Source organism: Pelophylax lessonae (assembly GCF_965119305.1).
Source record: "Pelophylax lessonae genome assembly, chromosome: 8".
Taxonomy (NCBI): Eukaryota; Metazoa; Chordata; class Amphibia; order Anura; family Ranidae; genus Pelophylax; species Pelophylax lessonae.
Genome location: NC_138775.1, coordinates 67007971 through 67024967, shown reverse-complemented (window position 1 = coordinate 67024967; position 16997 = coordinate 67007971). Strand labels below are relative to the sequence as shown.

Below are 16997 nucleotides of genomic sequence, written 5' to 3'. Positions count from 1 at the left end.
TGGTTGCGTTGGCGACCTCCTCCTCCTCCTCCTCTGCCTTGTGCTTCCACTGTGGCCCCGCTGTCAGATGGGAATGCCAGCAGCATGGCGTCTACCAGCGTGCGCTTGTACTCGCGCATCTTGCGATCGCGCTCCAGTGAGTGAATTAAGGACGGTACGTTGTCCTTGTAACGGGGATCCAGCAGCGTGGCCACCCAGTAATCAGCACAAGTTAGAATGTGGGCAACTCGGCGGTCGTTGTGGAGACACTGCAGCATGTAATCGCTCATGTGTGCCAGGCTGCCCAGAGGCAACGAAAGGCTGTCCTCTGTGGGAGGTGTATGGTCCGTGTCCTCTGTATCCCCCCAGCCACGCACCAGTGATGGCCATGAGCTGGCCTGGGTGCCACCCTGCTGTGAACATGGTTCCATCTCCTCCTCCAGCTCCTCCTCCTCCTCATCCTCCTCATCCTCCAGAACTGTGCCCCTGCTGGACAATTGCGTCCCTGGCGTTTGCGTGTGCAGGAACCCACCCTCGGAGCCCCTTGCGAATGACTGCCCTGAAAGCCTTGGAAATGTTACCTCTTCATCCTCCTCCTCCTCCTCATCCTGTGCCACATCCTCTTCCATCATCGCCCGAATTGTTTTTTCAAGGAGGCATAGAAGTGGGATAGTTAAGCTGAGAACGGCGTCATTGCCACTGGCCATGTTGGTGGAGTACTCAAAACAGCGCAACAAGGCACACAGGTCTCGCATGGAGGCCCAGTTATTGGTGGTGAAGTGGTGCTGTTCCGCAGAGCGACTCACGCGTGCGTGCTGCAGCTGAAACTCCACTATGGCCTGCTGCTGCTCGCACAGTCTTTCCAGCATGTGCAAGGTGGAGTTCCACCTTGTGGGCACGTCACATATGAGGCGGTGAGCGGGAAGGCCGAAGTTACGCTGCAGCGCTGCCAGGCGAGCAGCAGCAGGGTGAGAACGCCGAAAGTGCGCACAAACGGCCCGCACTTTCTGCAGCAGCTCTGACATATCGGGGTAGTTTTTAAGGAACCTCTGCACCACCAAATTCAGCACATGCGCCAGGCAAGGGATGTGCGTCAAACCGGCTAGGCCCAGAGCTGCTATGAGATTTCGCCCGTTATCGCACACCACCAGGCCGGGCTTGAGGCTCGCTGGCAGCAACCACTCATTTGTCTGCTGTTCCATGCTCCTCCACAACTCCTGCGCGGTGTGTGGTTTGTCCCCCAAACAGGCAAGTTGTAAAACTGCCTGCTGTCGTTTACCCCTGGCCGTGCTGAAGTTGGTGGTGAAGGTGTTACGCTGTCCGGATGAGGAGGCGGTAGAGGATGAGGAAGCGGAGTAGGAGGAGTTAGGAACAGGAGGCAAACTGAAGCGCCCTGCAATCCTCGGTGGTGGAAGGACATGCGCCAAATTGCTATCCGCCTCAGGCCCATCCGCCACTGCATTTACCCAGTGTGCCGTTAGGGAGATATAACGCCCCTGACCGTGCTTACTGGTCCACGTATCCGTAGTTAGGTGGACCTTGGCACAGATGGCGTTGCGCAGTGCACACCTGATTTTTTCCCCCACTTGGTTGTGCAGGGAAGGGATGGCTTGCCTGGAAAAGTAGTGGCGGCTGGGCACGACGTACTGTGGGACAGCCACCGACATAAGGTTTTTAAAACTGTGCGTCTCCACCAGACGGAATGACAGCATTTCAAAGGCCAATAATTTTGAAATGCTGGCATTCAGGGCCAGGGATCGCGGGTGGGTAGGGGGGTACTTCCTCTTCCTCTCAAGTGTTTGGGAGATGGAAAGCTGAACGCTTCCACGGGACATTGTGGAGATGGTTGTTGGTGACCCAGGTGGTGGTGTTGCTGACAGATCGTCTGTTTGCGGGGTGGCAGGTGCCGGTATCACTACAGATGTGGCTGGAGCGGCCGAGACTGCAGCAGAAGAGGAAGCAGGATGAGCCAGAGACGTTTCTTGGTTTTGAAGGTGTGTACTCCACTGCAGCTCGTGCTTTGCACTTAGATGCCTGATCATGCAGGTTGTGCTCAGGTTGAGAAGGTTCATGCCTCGCTTCAAGCTCTGATTGCACAGGGTGCAAACCACTCGTGTCCTGTCATCAGCACATTTTCTAAAGAACTTCCACGCTAGAGAACTCCTTTGAGCTGACTTTGGTGCGCTCGTTCCCTTGCTGCGTTGGGCAGTAGCGGGCGTAGTGTCTAGGGCACGGCCGCTCCGCTTCTGCACCCTGCTCCCTCTTCTGCTGTGCTGGTGGCTCTGTGCGACCACCGCCTCTTCCTCCAAACTACTCAGTTCACCTGCATGACGTTCATTCCATGTGGGGTCGAGGACCTCATCGTCCTCCACATCATCTTCCACCCAGTCTTCACCCCTGCCCTCCTTGTCGGTCTCCACAATGCTGAACGCCGCAGCAGTTGGCACCTGCGTTTCGTCATCATCGGAGACGTGCTGCGATGATCCTTGCATGTACTCATCTTGAGGAATAAGTGGTTGGGCATCGCTGCACTCAATCTCTTCCACTTCTGGGGCAGGGCTAGGTGGATGGCCCTGGGAAACCCTGCTGACAGAGTCCTCAAAAAGAATAAGAGACTGCTGTATGGCTTGGGGCTCAGACTGCTGGCCTGATTTGCAAGGGGGTGAGGTGAAAGACGGTTGGACATTGGCTGCAGGTGCCAACTCTGACCTTTCTGCAGTAGACTGGGTGGGAGACAATGTGAAGGAACTGGAGGCACTGTCAGCAGCAAACCAATCTACTATCGCCTCAACTTGTTCTGGCCTCATCACTTCTAGGGGCGTTTGATGCCCTACCAAATACTGATGCAGGTTCTGTCGCCTACTCACACTTGAGGAAGGTGTTTCACTTGTGCGTGTAGCTGGCACAGATCGACCATGTCCTCTCCTTGCAACAGGAGCTCTACCAGCAGCACCACGACCCAGGCCACGGCCCTTATTTGACGGTCTCCTCATATTTCTGTAATTTAAGATCTTGCCCTAGAAAGGTTTTTATTGAATAGCGGAATAGAAAATATGATCCAAAAAAAGTGTATGTATATCACACGTACACAACCACACTAGGCCCCAATTACTATTGTTTGTACCCCTAAAAGGCTAGGAGTAGGGGGAGTATGGAACAGGCAGCACCCTCAAACCTTCAGAAGTATGAGATGAACCCCAACAACTTGGAAAGGTGGATCTCTCTCACACGTACCGACACAGACTATCCCGCAATTCAATTGATCCTCAAAGGTTTTTATTGAATAGCGGAATAGGAAATATGATCAAAAAAAGTGTATGTATCTCGCACGTACACAACCACACTAGGCCCCAATTACTATTGTTTGTACCCCTAAAAGGCTAGATGAGGAGTAGGGGGGGTATGGAACAGGCAGCACCCTCAAACCTTCAGAAGTATGAGATGAACCCCAACAACTTGGAAAGGTGGATCTCTCTCACACGTACCGACACAGACTATCCCGCAATTCAATTGATCCTCAAAGGTTTTTATTGAATAGCGGAATAGGAAATATGATCAAAAAAAGTGTATGTATCTCGCACGTACACAACCACACTAGGCCCCAATTACTATTGTTTGTACCCCTAAAAGGCTAGATGAGGAGTAGGGGGGGTATGGAACAGGCAGCACCCTCAAACCTTCAGAAGTATGAGATGAACCCCAACAACTTGGAAAGGTGGATCTCTCTCACACGTACCGACACAGACTATCCCGCAATTCAATTGATCCTCAAAGGTTTTTATTGAATAGCGGAATAGGAAATATGATCAAAAAAAGTGTATGTATCTCGCACGTACACAACCACACTAGGCCCCAATTACTATTGTTTGTACCCCTAAAAGGCTAGATGAGGAGTAGGGGGGGTATGGAACAGGCAGCACCCTCAAACCTTCAGAAGTATGAGATGAACCCCAACAACTTGGAAAGGTGGATCTCTCTCACACGTACCGACACAGACTATCCCGCAATTCAATTGATCCTCAAAGGTTTTTATTGAATAGCGGAATAGGAAATATGATCAAAAAAAGTGTATGTATCTCGCACGTACACAACCACACTAGGCCCCAATTACTATTGTTTGTACCCCTAAAAGGCTAGATGAGGAGTAGGGGGGGTATGGAACAGGCAGCACCCTCAAACCTTCAGAAGTATGAGATGAACCCCAACAACTTGGAAAGGTGGATCTCTCTCACACGTACCGACACAGACTATCCCGCAATTCAATTGATCCTCAAAGGTTTTTATTGAATAGCGGAATAGGAAATATGATCAAAAAAAGTGTATGTATCTCGCACGTACACAACCACACTAGGCCCCAATTACTATTGTTTGTACCCCTAAAAGGCTAGATGAGGAGTAGGGGGGGTATGGAACAGGCAGCACCCTCAAACCTTCAGAAGTATGAGATGAACCCCAACAACTTGGAAAGGTGGATCTCTCTCACACGTACCGACACAGACTATCCCGCAATTCAATTGATCCTCAAAGGTTTTTATTGAATAGCAGAATAGGAAATATGATCAAAAAAAGTGTATGTATCTCGCACGTACACAACCACACTAGGCCCCAATTACTATTGTTTGTACCCCTAAAAGGCTAGATGAGGAGTAGGGGGGGTATGGAACAGGCAGCACCCTCAAACCTTCAGAAGTATGAGATGAACCCCAACAACTTGGAAAGGTGGATCTCTCTCACACGTACCGACACAGACTATCCCGCAATTCAATTGATCCTCAAAGGTTTTTATTGAATAGCGGAATAGGAAATATGATCAAAAAAAGTGTATGTATCTCGCACGTACACAACCACACTAGGCCCCAATTACTATTGTTTGTACCCCTAAAAGGCTAGATGAGGAGTAGGGGGGGTATGGAACAGGCAGCACCCTCAAACCTTCAGAAGTATGAGATGAACCCCAACAACTTGGAAAGGTGGATCTCTCTCACACGTACCGACACAGACTATCCCCCAATTTAACTGATCCCCAAAGGTTTTTGATTAAATAGCGGAATAGAAAATATGATCCCAAAAAAGTGTATGTATATCACACGTACACAACCACACTAGGCCCCAATTACTATTGTTTGTACCCCTAAAAGGCTAGGAGTAGGGGGAGTATGGAACAGGCAGCACCCTCAAACCTTCAGAAAAATGAGATGAACCCCAACAACTTGGAAAGGTGGATCTCTCTCACACGTACCAACACAGACTATCCCCCAATTTAACTGATCCCCAAAGGTTTTTGATTAAATAGCGGAATAGAAAATATGATCCCAAAAAAGTGTATGTATATCACACGTACACAACCACACTAGGCCCCAATTACTATTGTTTGTACCCCTAAAAGGCTAGGAGTAGGGGGAGTATGGAACAGGCAGCACCCTCAAACCTTCAGAAGTATGAGATGAACCCCAACAACTTGGAAAGGTGGATCTCTCTCACACGTACCAACACAGACTATCCCCCAATTTAACTGATCCCCAAAGGTTTTTGATTAAATAGCGGAATAGAAAATATGATCCCAAAAAAGTGTATGTATATCACACGTACACAACCACACTAGGCCCCAATTACTATTGTTTGTACCCCTAAAAGGCTAGGAGTAGGGGGAGTATGGAACAGGCAGCACCCTCAAACCTTCAGAAGTATGAGATGAACCCCAACAACTTGGAAAGGTGGATCTCTCTCACACGTACCAACACAGACTATCCCCCAATTTAACTGATCCCCAAAGGTTTTTGATTAAATAGCGGAATAGAAAATATGATCCCAAAAAAGTGTATGTATATCACACGTACACAACCACACTAGGCCCCAATTACTATTGTTTGTACCCCTAAAAGGCTAGGAGTAGGGGGAGTATGGAACAGGCAGCACCCTCAAACCTTCAGAAGTATGAGATGAACCTCAACAACTTGGAAAGGTGGATCTCTCTCACACGTACCAACACAGACTATCCCCCAATTTAACTGATCCCCAAAGGTTTTTGATTAAATAGCGGAATAGAAAATATGATCCCAAAAAAGTGTATGTATATCACACGTACACAACCACACTAGGCCCCAATTACTATTGTTTGTACCCCTAAAAGGCTAGGAGTAGGGGGGGTATGGAACAGGCAGCACCCTCAAACCTTCAGAAGTATGAGATGAACCCCAACAACTTGGAAAGGTGGATCTCTCTCACACGTACCAACACAGACTATCCCCCAATTTAACTGATCCCCAAAGGTTTTTGATTAAATAGCGGAATAGAAAATATGATCCCAAAAAAGTGTATGTATATCACACGTACACAACCACACTAGGCCCCAATTACTATTGTTTGTACCCCTAAAAGGCTAGGAGTAGGGGGAGTATGGAACAGGCAGCACCCTCAAACCTTCAGAAGTATGAGATGAACCCCAACAACTTGGAAAGGTGGATCTCTCTCACACGTACCAACACAGACTATCCCCCAATTTAACTGATCCCCAAAGGTTTTTGATTAAATAGCGGAATAGAAAATATGATCCCAAAAAAGTGTATGTATATCACACGTACACAACCACACTAGGCCCCAATTACTATTGTTTGTACCCCTAAAAGGCTAGGAGTAGGGGGAGTATGGAACAGGCAGCACCCTCAAACCTTCAGAAGTATGAGATGAACCCCAACAACTTGGAAAGGTGGATCTCTCTCACACGTACCAACACAGACTATCCCCCAATTTAACTGATCCCCAAAGGTTTTTGATTAAATAGCGGAATAGAAAATATGATCCCAAAAAAGTGTATGTATATCACACGTACACAACCACACTAGGCCCCAATTACTATTGTTTGTACCCCTAAAAGGCTAGGAGTAGGGGGAGTATGGAACAGGCAGCACCCTCAAACCTTCAGAAGTATGAGATGAACCCCAACAACTTGGAAAGGTGGATCTCTCTCACACGTACCAACACAGACTATCCCCCAATTTAACTGATCCCCAAAGGTTTTTGATTAAATAGCGGAATAGAAAATATGATCCCAAAAAAGTGTATGTATATCACACGTACACAACCACACTAGGCCCCAATTACTATTGTTTGTACCCCTAAAAGGCTAGGAGTAGGGGGAGTATGGAACAGGCAGCACCCTCAAACCTTCAGAAGTATGAGATGAACCCCAACAACTTGGAAAGGTGGATCTCTCTCACACGTACCAACACAGACTATCCCCCAATTTAACTGATCCCCAAAGGTTTTTGATTAAATAGCGGAATAGAAAATATGATCCCAAAAAAGTGTATGTATATCACACGTACACAACCACACTAGGCCCCAATTACTATTGTTTGTACCCCTAAAAGGCTAGGAGTAGGGGGGGTATGGAACAGGCAGCACCCTCAAACCTTCAGAAGTATGAGATGAACCCCAACAACTTGGAAAGGTGGATCTCTCTCACACGTACCAACACAGACTATCCCCCAATTTAACTGATCCCCAAAGGTTTTTGATTAAATAGCGGAATAGAAAATATGATCCCAAAAAAGTGTATGTATATCACACGTACACAACCACACTAGGCCCCAATTACTATTGTTTGTACCCCTAAAAGGCTAGGAGTAGGGGGAGTATGGAACAGGCAGCACCCTCAAACCTTCAGAAGTATGAGATGAACCCCAACAACTTGGAAAGGTGGATCTCTCTCACACGTACCAACACAGACTATCCCCCAATTTAACTGATCCCCAAAGGTTTTTGATTAAATAGCGGAATAGAAAATATGATCCCAAAAAAGTGTATGTATATCACACGTACACAACCACACTAGGCCCCAATTACTATTGTTTGTACCCCTAAAAGGCTAGGAGTAGGGGGGGTATGGAACAGGCAGCACCCTCAAACCTTCAGAAGTATGAGATGAACCCCAACAACTTGGAAAGGTGGATCTCTCTCACACGTACCAACACAGACTATCCCCCAATTTAACTGATCCCCAAAGGTTTTTGATTAAATAGCGGAATAGAAAATATGATCCCAAAAAAGTGTATGTATATCACACGTACACAACCACACTAGGCCCCAATTACTATTGTTTGTACCCCTAAAAGGCTAGGAGTAGGGGGAGTATGGAACAGGCAGCACCCTCAAACCTTCAGAAGTATGAGATGAACCCCAACAACTTGGAAAGGTGGATCTCTCTCACACGTACCAACACAGACTATCCCCCAATTTAACTGATCCCCAAAGGTTTTTGATTAAATAGCGGAATAGAAAATATGATCCCAAAAAAGTGTATGTATATCACACGTACACAACCACACTAGGCCCCAATTACTATTGTTTGTACCCCTAAAAGGCTAGGAGTAGGGGGAGTATGGAACAGGCAGCACCCTCAAACCTTCAGAAGTATGAGATGAACCCCAACAACTTGGAAAGGTGGATCTCTCTCACACGTACCAACACAGACTATCCCCCAATTTAACTGATCCCCAAAGGTTTTTGATTAAATAGCGGAATAGAAAATATGATCCCAAAAAAGTGTATGTATATCACACGTACACAACCACACTAGGCCCCAATTACTATTGTTTGTACCCCTAAAAGGCTAGGAGTAGGGGGGGTATGGAACAGGCAGCACCCTCAAACCTTCAGAAGTATGAGATGAACCCCAACAACTTGGAAAGGTGGATCTCTCTCACACGTACCAACACAGACTATCCCCCAATTTAACTGATCCCCAAAGGTTTTTGATTAAATAGCGGAATAGAAAATATGATCCCAAAAAAGTGTATGTATATCACACGTACACAACCACACTAGGCCCCAATTACTATTGTTTGTACCCCTAAAAGGCTAGGAGTAGGGGGAGTATGGAACAGGCAGCACCCTCAAACCTTCAGAAGTATGAGATGAACCCCAACAACTTGGAAAGGTGGATCTCTCTCACACGTACCAACACAGACTATCCCCCAATTTAACTGATCCCCAAAGGTTTTTGATTAAATAGCGGAATAGAAAATATGATCCCAAAAAAGTGTATGTATATCACACGTACACAACCACACTAGGCCCCAATTACTATTGTTTGTACCCCTAAAAGGCTAGATGAGGAGTAGGGGGAGTATGGAACAGGCAGCACCCTCAAACCTTCAGTATGAGATTGTGTTCACTGTACCCCACAAAGATTGAGTTCACTGCACCCCACAATGATTGTGTTCACTGCACCCCACAAAGATTGTGTTCACTGCACCTCACAAAGATTGTGTTCACTGTACCCCCCAAAGATTGTGTTCACTGCACCCCACAAAGATTCTGTTCACTGTACCCCACAAAGATTGTGTTCACTGCACCCCAAAAAGATTGTGTTCACTGCACCCCAAAAAGGATGTTGTTCACTGCACCCCAAAAAGGATGTTGTTCACTCCACCCCAAAAAGATTGTGTTCACTGCACCCCACAAAGATTGTGTTCACTGCACCCCAAAAAGATTGTGTTCACTGCACCCCAAAAATGATTTTGTTCACTGCACCCCAAAAAGGATTTTGTTCACTGCACCCCAAAAAGGATGTTGTTCACTCCACCCCAAAAAGATTGTGTTCACTGCACCCCAAAAAGATTGTGTTCACTGCACCCCACAAAGGATTTTGTTCACTGCACCCCAAAAAGATTGTGTTCACTGCACCCCAAAAAGGATGTTGTTCACTGCACCCCAAAAAGGATTTTGTTCACTGCACCCCAAAAAGATTGTGTTCACTGCACCCCACAAAGGATTTTGTTCACTGCACCCCACAAAGATTGTGTTCACTGCACACCAAAAAGGATTGTGTTCACTGCACCCCAAAAAGATTTTGTTCACTGCACCCCAAAAAGATTGTGTTCACTGCAGCCCAAAAAGATTGTGTTCACTGCAGCCCAAAAAGATTGTGTTCACTGCAGCCCAAAAAGATTGTGTTCACTGCAGCCCAAAAAGATTGTGTTCACTGCAGCCCAAAAAGATTGTGTTCACTGCAGCTCACACACAGAAAAATGGATGTGGATCACTGACACCTGCCTATCTCCAATCCCACACCACACAGCAATATCGATTGTAGTTTGTAGAACACAGTTTCCCTAAAATTCAGCAGACTCTGTCCCTAACAGGATTGAGAAGAGATCGTAGATCAGGATTGAGTGCAGACCCCACCCCCCACACAGCAATATCGATTGTAGTTTGTAGAAGACACTGACCCTATATAATTCAGCAGACTCTATCCCTAAAATGCCTACAACTCGCCCTGCCTAAACACTCCGACCTGTCCCTCAATTCTATCCGGACACAAATGGTTTTTTCCTGCCTATCTTTCCCTAATCAGCAGCCAGCACGTTGATGTGTGCTCTGTCCCTGAATCTAAGCAGCATAATGACGCCGCTGCGGCTGCCTCGAACTTATAAAGACTTGGTCACATGCTTCAGACGGCCAATCACAGCTACTGAGACATTTGCAGGCATGGCTGGGATGGCTTAAGGCACACCAGTTAAACGATTGTTGATTGGCTGTTGAAAGCCCGCCATGAAAAGAGCGCCAAAGCATGCAAAACCCGGAAATAAAACGACCGAACACGGATTTTTACCCGAACATACAGTAAAGTGTCCGTGTCCGTGTTCGGGTACAAAAAATCCAATTATTCGGTACGAACACGAATAATACAGTCCGTGTTCGCTCAACACTAGTATTGGATTCCAAGCAAAAGCAATGTGACATCATCGAGTTCTTAACCACTTGCCGACCGCCGCAAGTACATATACTGCGGCGGTCAGCCCCTCACAGGCAAAGTGACGTATGAGTAGTTGAGTACGTCACTAGCCTGTGAGGCTCTGGGGAGCGAGCGCGCTCCACCGGAGGCTCGGTCACGGACCCCCCCGCGCTTGTGCCCGGTGGACCCCATGTCCGCCGGGCACTCGCGATCGTCCGTTAGAGTGGGATAAAGGCAGGCAACTGATGTAAACAAGCCACCTGTCATTCTCCCCTGTGTAATAACAGTGATCATACGGTTCTACTATGTAGGATTGTTGATCACTGTTCCTACCCCTGAAGCCACAGCCAATCACAGTTAGAATCACGCCCCTAGGGACACACACAACCCCTCCCTCACAAATAAATGTAACCCCTTCACTGCCAGTGTCATTTTACAGTAACAGTGCATATATATAGCACTGATTACTGTAGTAATGTCACTGGTAACCCCAAAAGTGTCAAAAATGTCAGTCAAGGGTCCGATCTGTCTGCTGCAATGTCGCAGTCCCGCAAAAAAAATCGCAGATCGCCGCCATTACGCGTTTTAAAAAAAACAAAAAAAAATGACAAAAAACTTTCCCTTAGTTAGTAAACGCAATAACTTGTGTGCAAACCAACCAAAATACGCTTTTTGCGATTTTTTTTTTACCAAAAATATGTAGCATAAAACAAATTGGCCTAAAATGTAAAAAAATTTTGATTTTTACTTTTTTTTGGGGGGAATTTCATATAAAAAATTGTGAAAAATTTTGTTATTTTTGCAAAATTGACGCTCTTTTTTTGTTTATAGCGCATGATCAAAAAATCGCACAGGTGATCAAATACCACCAAATGAAAGCTCTGTTTGTGGGAAAAAAATGACATCAAATTAGTTGAGGAGCGTCGCACGACCGCGCAATTGTCCGTTAAAGTCACGCAGTGCCGAATTGCAAAATACCCCCTGGTCAGGAAGGGGGTAAAATCTTCCGGGGCTTAAGTGGTTAATAAAGGAGGAGTGCAGGCTGTCTGACATCCACAGAAGGCTATAGAATGTTTACAGAAATGACACCCTTGACAATAGTCATCAATGACTAGACATTACTCTTGTCAATGGTGTCCTCTTCATAAACATTATATAGCCTCCTGTTGATGCTGAACAGCCTGCACCCCTCCTTTGTCAAGAACTCAATGATGGCTTATTGCTTCTGCTAGGAATCTATTATTACCTGCAAGGAAAAAGAAGAAGAGTTTTTATAGAGCAAGATTAACCAACATGTGAAATTTATAGGAACTATGTAGGTTAAAAAAAAAAAAGTTGGACCCACGTTTTCAATACTTTTTGGTATAGCCCACATTTATTTCTGGAAGTGGCTAATAAATGTTGCTAGTCTAATTCCATCTCCCTTGTGTTTTAGCATTTCAGGGAACACTTGGACAAACTTTCTGCAAAAGGAATTGGAATGCTGGACAATGCGTTGAATGAAGCCTTTGATTTGTTGAGTGAAGTAAGTATTTGCTCATCCACAGGTCTTACCATTTTCCCTTTTGATATGTTACTGTGTGCTTTTATAGATAATTGAAGAGTAATAAAATTACAAACAATTCTGAAAACCTATTTGTACATTGCAATTGACGGATATTGTACGGAGCTGTCAGTTGTCTTCATCAGATGTCACAGTAATACTCGGAAATGTTGACACATAATAAGATTTCATTTTAAAAGTAGCTTTTGATGCCGTTAATCAACAATTAGGTTTGGACGAATGCCACCTCTGTAATTATCCCTTCTTTTCAGTTGGAACGTATCAGCTCATGTTTGTTGACACTAATATATTCTAAGACTTCTATAAATATATAGCTTTTCCATCTGGAAGGTGTTCAATGTTTCTTAGACAATCCACCAACATAGACTGTTCAGTAAAATTTACCTTCCATCCCCCAAGAACAGAAGCAAATAATAGTTTTTGTGTTTTTATGTAATTACATTTTTCATTGTAGCCAATTAAATGGAAATCAGTTACTTTCAAAGGCTGATAATCACAAATTGCTATAAGTGTTTGATGCTTTGAATTCGTTTCATACAAAAAATAAATTGAATCAGTTATGGACTTATTTGTGTTTGATCACAAAAGAATTGTCAATAGTATTGAAGTGAATAATCTACTCCAACGATACTGCTTAAATGTTCTTAACAGTGTGTGTGTTTTTTAGCGATGTCTCAGTCATTTTTGTCAGGAATCTAAAAAAATAAAAGCCATTTCTGACATACATTTAGGAAATAAATGTTTGGATGTATAACAGTTCTAAAATCATATCTCTGTAATTAAGATGTAACCATTTGCAGTGCACTTTGTGGTAGAATTTAGGTCACGCTGCCTAGGTCTAACCTATCTATATTAAATATAAATATTAAAAAGTCACTGTCACCTACCCATTAAAATGTCCTTTTTGTAGCCAAGCTCTCAGTCCAGATACAGTGCATGCAGAAAGTATTCACAGCACATTTTGTTGTGTTAAAGCCTTATTCCAAAATAGATTAAATGCATTATTTTCCTCAAAATTCTTCAAACAATACCCCATAATAACAAAATGAAAGAAGTTTGTTTGAAATCTTTGCAAATTTTTTTAAAAATAAAAAACAAAATCACATGTACATGTAAGTATTTACAGCATTTCCTCGATACCTTGTTGAAGCACCTTTGCCACCAATTACAGCCTAAAATATTTTTGATTATGATGCTACAAGCTTGGCACACCTATTTTTGGACCATTTGTTTCCCATTCTTCTTTGCCGGACCTCTCAAGTTCCATCGGGTTGGATGGGAGCCTCGGTGCACAGTCATTTTCAGATCTCTCCAGAAATGTTCAACTTCTGGGCTCTGGCTGAGCGACTCAAGGACATTCACAGAGTTGTTCCATAGCCTCTCCTTTGTTATCTTGGCTGTGTGCTTAGGGTCTTTGTCCTGTTGGAAAAATTAACCTTCGCCCCAGTCTGAGGTCCAGAGCGCTCTGGAGCAGGTTTTCATCAAGAATGTCTCTGTACATTGCTGCATTTATCTTTCCCTCGATCCTGGCTAGTCTCCCAGTTCCTGCCGCTGAAAAACATCCCCACAGCATGATGCTGCCACCACCATGCTTTACTGTAGGGATGGTATTGGCCAGGTGATGAGCGGTGCCTGGCTCCTCCCGACATGGTGCATGCTATTCAGGCCAAAGAGTCCAATCTTTGTTTCATCAGACCAGAGAATTTTGTTTCTCATGGTCTGAAAGTCCTTCAGGTGCCTTTTGGCAAACTCCAGGTGGGCTGTCATGCTCCTTTTACTGAGGAGTGGCTTCCATTTGGCCACTCTACCATACTGGCCTGATTGGTGGAGTACTGCAGAGATGGTTGTTCCTCTGGAAAGTTCTCCTCTCTCCACAGAGAAATGCTGGAGCTCTGTCAGAGTGACCATGACTAAGGCCCTTCTCCCCTCTACTCTAGGAAGAGTCCAGTTGGTTCCAAACTTCTTCCATGTACGGATGATGGAGGCCACTGTGCTCTTTGGGACCTTCAATGCTACAGACATTTTTCTGTACCCTTCCCCAGCTCTGTGCCTCGATACAATCCTGTCTCGGAGGTCTACAGACAACTCCTTGGACTTCATGGTTTTCTTTGTGTTCTGACATGCCCTGTTAAATATTGGACCTTATAAAGACCAGTGTGTGCCTTTCCAAATCACGTCCAATCAACTGAATTTACCACAGGTGGACTCCAATCAAGTTGTAGAAACATGTCAAGGACGATCAATGGAGACAAGATGGACCTGAGCTCAATTTTGAGTGTCATGGCAAAGACTGTAAATACTTAAGTACACGTGATTTTTTTCCATTTTTTTGTTTTAATAAATTTGCAAAAATTTCAAACAAACTTGTTTTGTGTTGTCATTATGGGGTATTGTTTGTAGAATTTTTAGGAAAATGAAGCGTGTGAAGTGCTGTGAATACTTTCCAGATGCTCTGTATACTGTACATACCTTACCCTGCTTTCCCTTGCCACCTCCCTGCTGCAGATATCCACCCTAAGAATTACCCAGAATTACCCGAGGAGCAGGGATGCAGTAAGGCATACTTTGTTGATGGGGTGTCAATTTGCCCTAAACGAGTAGGTAACAGTGTCTTTTTAAAGTGGTAGTAAACTGCAATATACTGTATAAATAAAAAATGAGGCCCCTGCAGGACAATATTATAATGTGCTAGTATGCATTGCATTTAAACATAAAATATGTAAGAATTTCTAGAATTGTAGTTTTCTGGGAGTTTTTTTGCTGTAAAATAGTGCTTGTAGGTTGACAGGTCCCCAGCACAAATATTGTTCACTAAGTAGTGGCCACACCCTGGTAAAGGTATTCTTTTATTTAAAGTGTCCACATCCCCACCATGCATTGTTCCTTGAACAGTGTCGACAACACAACTCAGTAACCGCTGTCAAGTTGTTACGCCACGTGAAGAATTCAATACTTGTTCTAATATACTGTAGATTTGTGAAGTCACTTGTTTTTCTGCATCCATCCAAGTTTTATCCTGTGTTGAGCCCTAATAAAGGAGGATTGGTGTTGCCCCCAAAACACATTAGATATTTTTATAACAACCCAAAAAAGATAATTTGCCCAAGGAATTTTTTAGGGTGGTGCTAAGTAAAATAGTACAGCAAATGTATAAAAATACAAAATTTGATTCAATTTACATTAAAAAAAACATATACATGTTCGCAATAATTGTGTAGAAGTAAGGTCACCATTTCACCAATGTACACTCAAGATGCCAACATAATTGACTCGTTCATTTGCAGACATCTCTATGCATTTTGGGGGCAATGCTCACTTCATCAGGAGACAGCTGCAGTTGGTTGTGCATCTATGGAAAAATCATATCCATCTGCAAATAAATTAAAATTGTGTTTAACAGTTAGTATAGAACAAAAAAGCGGAAAATTGGGCGGTAAATCAGTTTGAGTCCACAAATATATAACTAGATATACTCATGTGGAAGTTCCCCTGAGAGCTGAGGGTAGATGGGTGACCAGGAGGCAGAGAAAAACAAGGAGCAAGACCCCCACTGCAGAACTCCTGTGAAAAGTTGGGATTATTTAAAAAAATAAATAAATAAATAAATAAATAAAATAAAGAGTGGGAAATTGACATGCCAAAAAAGATGTGGAAGCAAGTGACCATAAGTGCTATGTGTATATAACCAGGTAATGATATCAAGTGAAGTGTTGGTTGTGCAGGAAGGGTATATATATAGGATGCCAATCAAAAAAAGAAGTGTAGGTCCCAGATAAAAATTATTACCACCAGAATAATGATTAGCCATCACAGTGTATCTGGGAACAGAAAAAGGGCTGAAATATGGTGCCAGAGAAACATACCCTGTTAAAAAGAGGACAATAGAAAAGCCCAAAGAGCACAGCAGCATAGAGGGCTGCTGCAAGCATACAGGTGATCAGAAAAGGTCTGCAGGTGGGAAACCCCGTCTTATACTGGCAGGGCCAACCACTGGCAGGGCCAACCCCTACCCAGTATCATGCATAAGGTGACATTGGCAGCATATCACCACCATTGACTCCCCAGTCCAGAATCCCAGGTGTGCGAGCAACAAGGAAGACGAGTATGGCGCCTGACCATGTCACGCACACGCATGGGGCCCAGGGAATGATGCAGGTGCGTGACGCCCGTAGGAGCAACATGGAGATCACACGCATGTGGCGCGAAGGCAGATCGCATGCACCCCACTCACCACTGCTTGATGATCCAAGCAGTGCCAAGGTTAAGGGAGACAGGTGCTGCACATCTCTCCCCAGCAAGGGGAGAGAGGAAAACATGATGCTGAAGCCATTTGCAAGTGGCTGAAGGCCATTTGCAATAAAGGGATAACTAGGTTCCAAAGAAAAAAAAAAGGGAAAAAAAAAAAACAAGAAAATAAACAAAAAATAAACAATGGAATGTAAAAAGAAGAGAGAAAAAAGAGAAAAAAACAAAAGTAAAATTAAAAAATGTTAAATTATAAAAAATAATAATGAATAAATTAGGTAGAAAATTTATAAAAATGTTGAGAAATCTAAAGATGTCATAAGTAGACACATGCGTAATAATAAAAGAAAAAACAAATTAATTAATTAAATGAATAAACAGCAATGGAATGTTGAAAATTATCAAAACTTGTGTGTGGACAAATAAGTAAAAAAAAAATAAAAGAAAAAATGAAGACAATGAATAAATAAT

The 16997-nt window shown here is 44.1% G+C and overlaps 1 protein-coding gene across 4 annotated transcripts in view; it reads left to right on the top strand.

Annotated features, from left to right (window-relative positions):
- CACNA2D3 (calcium voltage-gated channel auxiliary subunit alpha2delta 3) overlaps positions 1-16997 on the top strand; it is a 1429924-nt gene that overhangs the window by 707493 nt on the left and 705434 nt on the right. For all 4 annotated transcript variants that reach the window (XM_082265096.1, XM_082265095.1, XM_082265094.1 and 1 more), the window contains one exon: positions 12153-12242. In XM_082265096.1, the coding sequence (XP_082121222.1) occupies positions 12153-12242 (90 nt within the window). The remainder of the gene's footprint in view (positions 1-12152; positions 12243-16997) is intronic.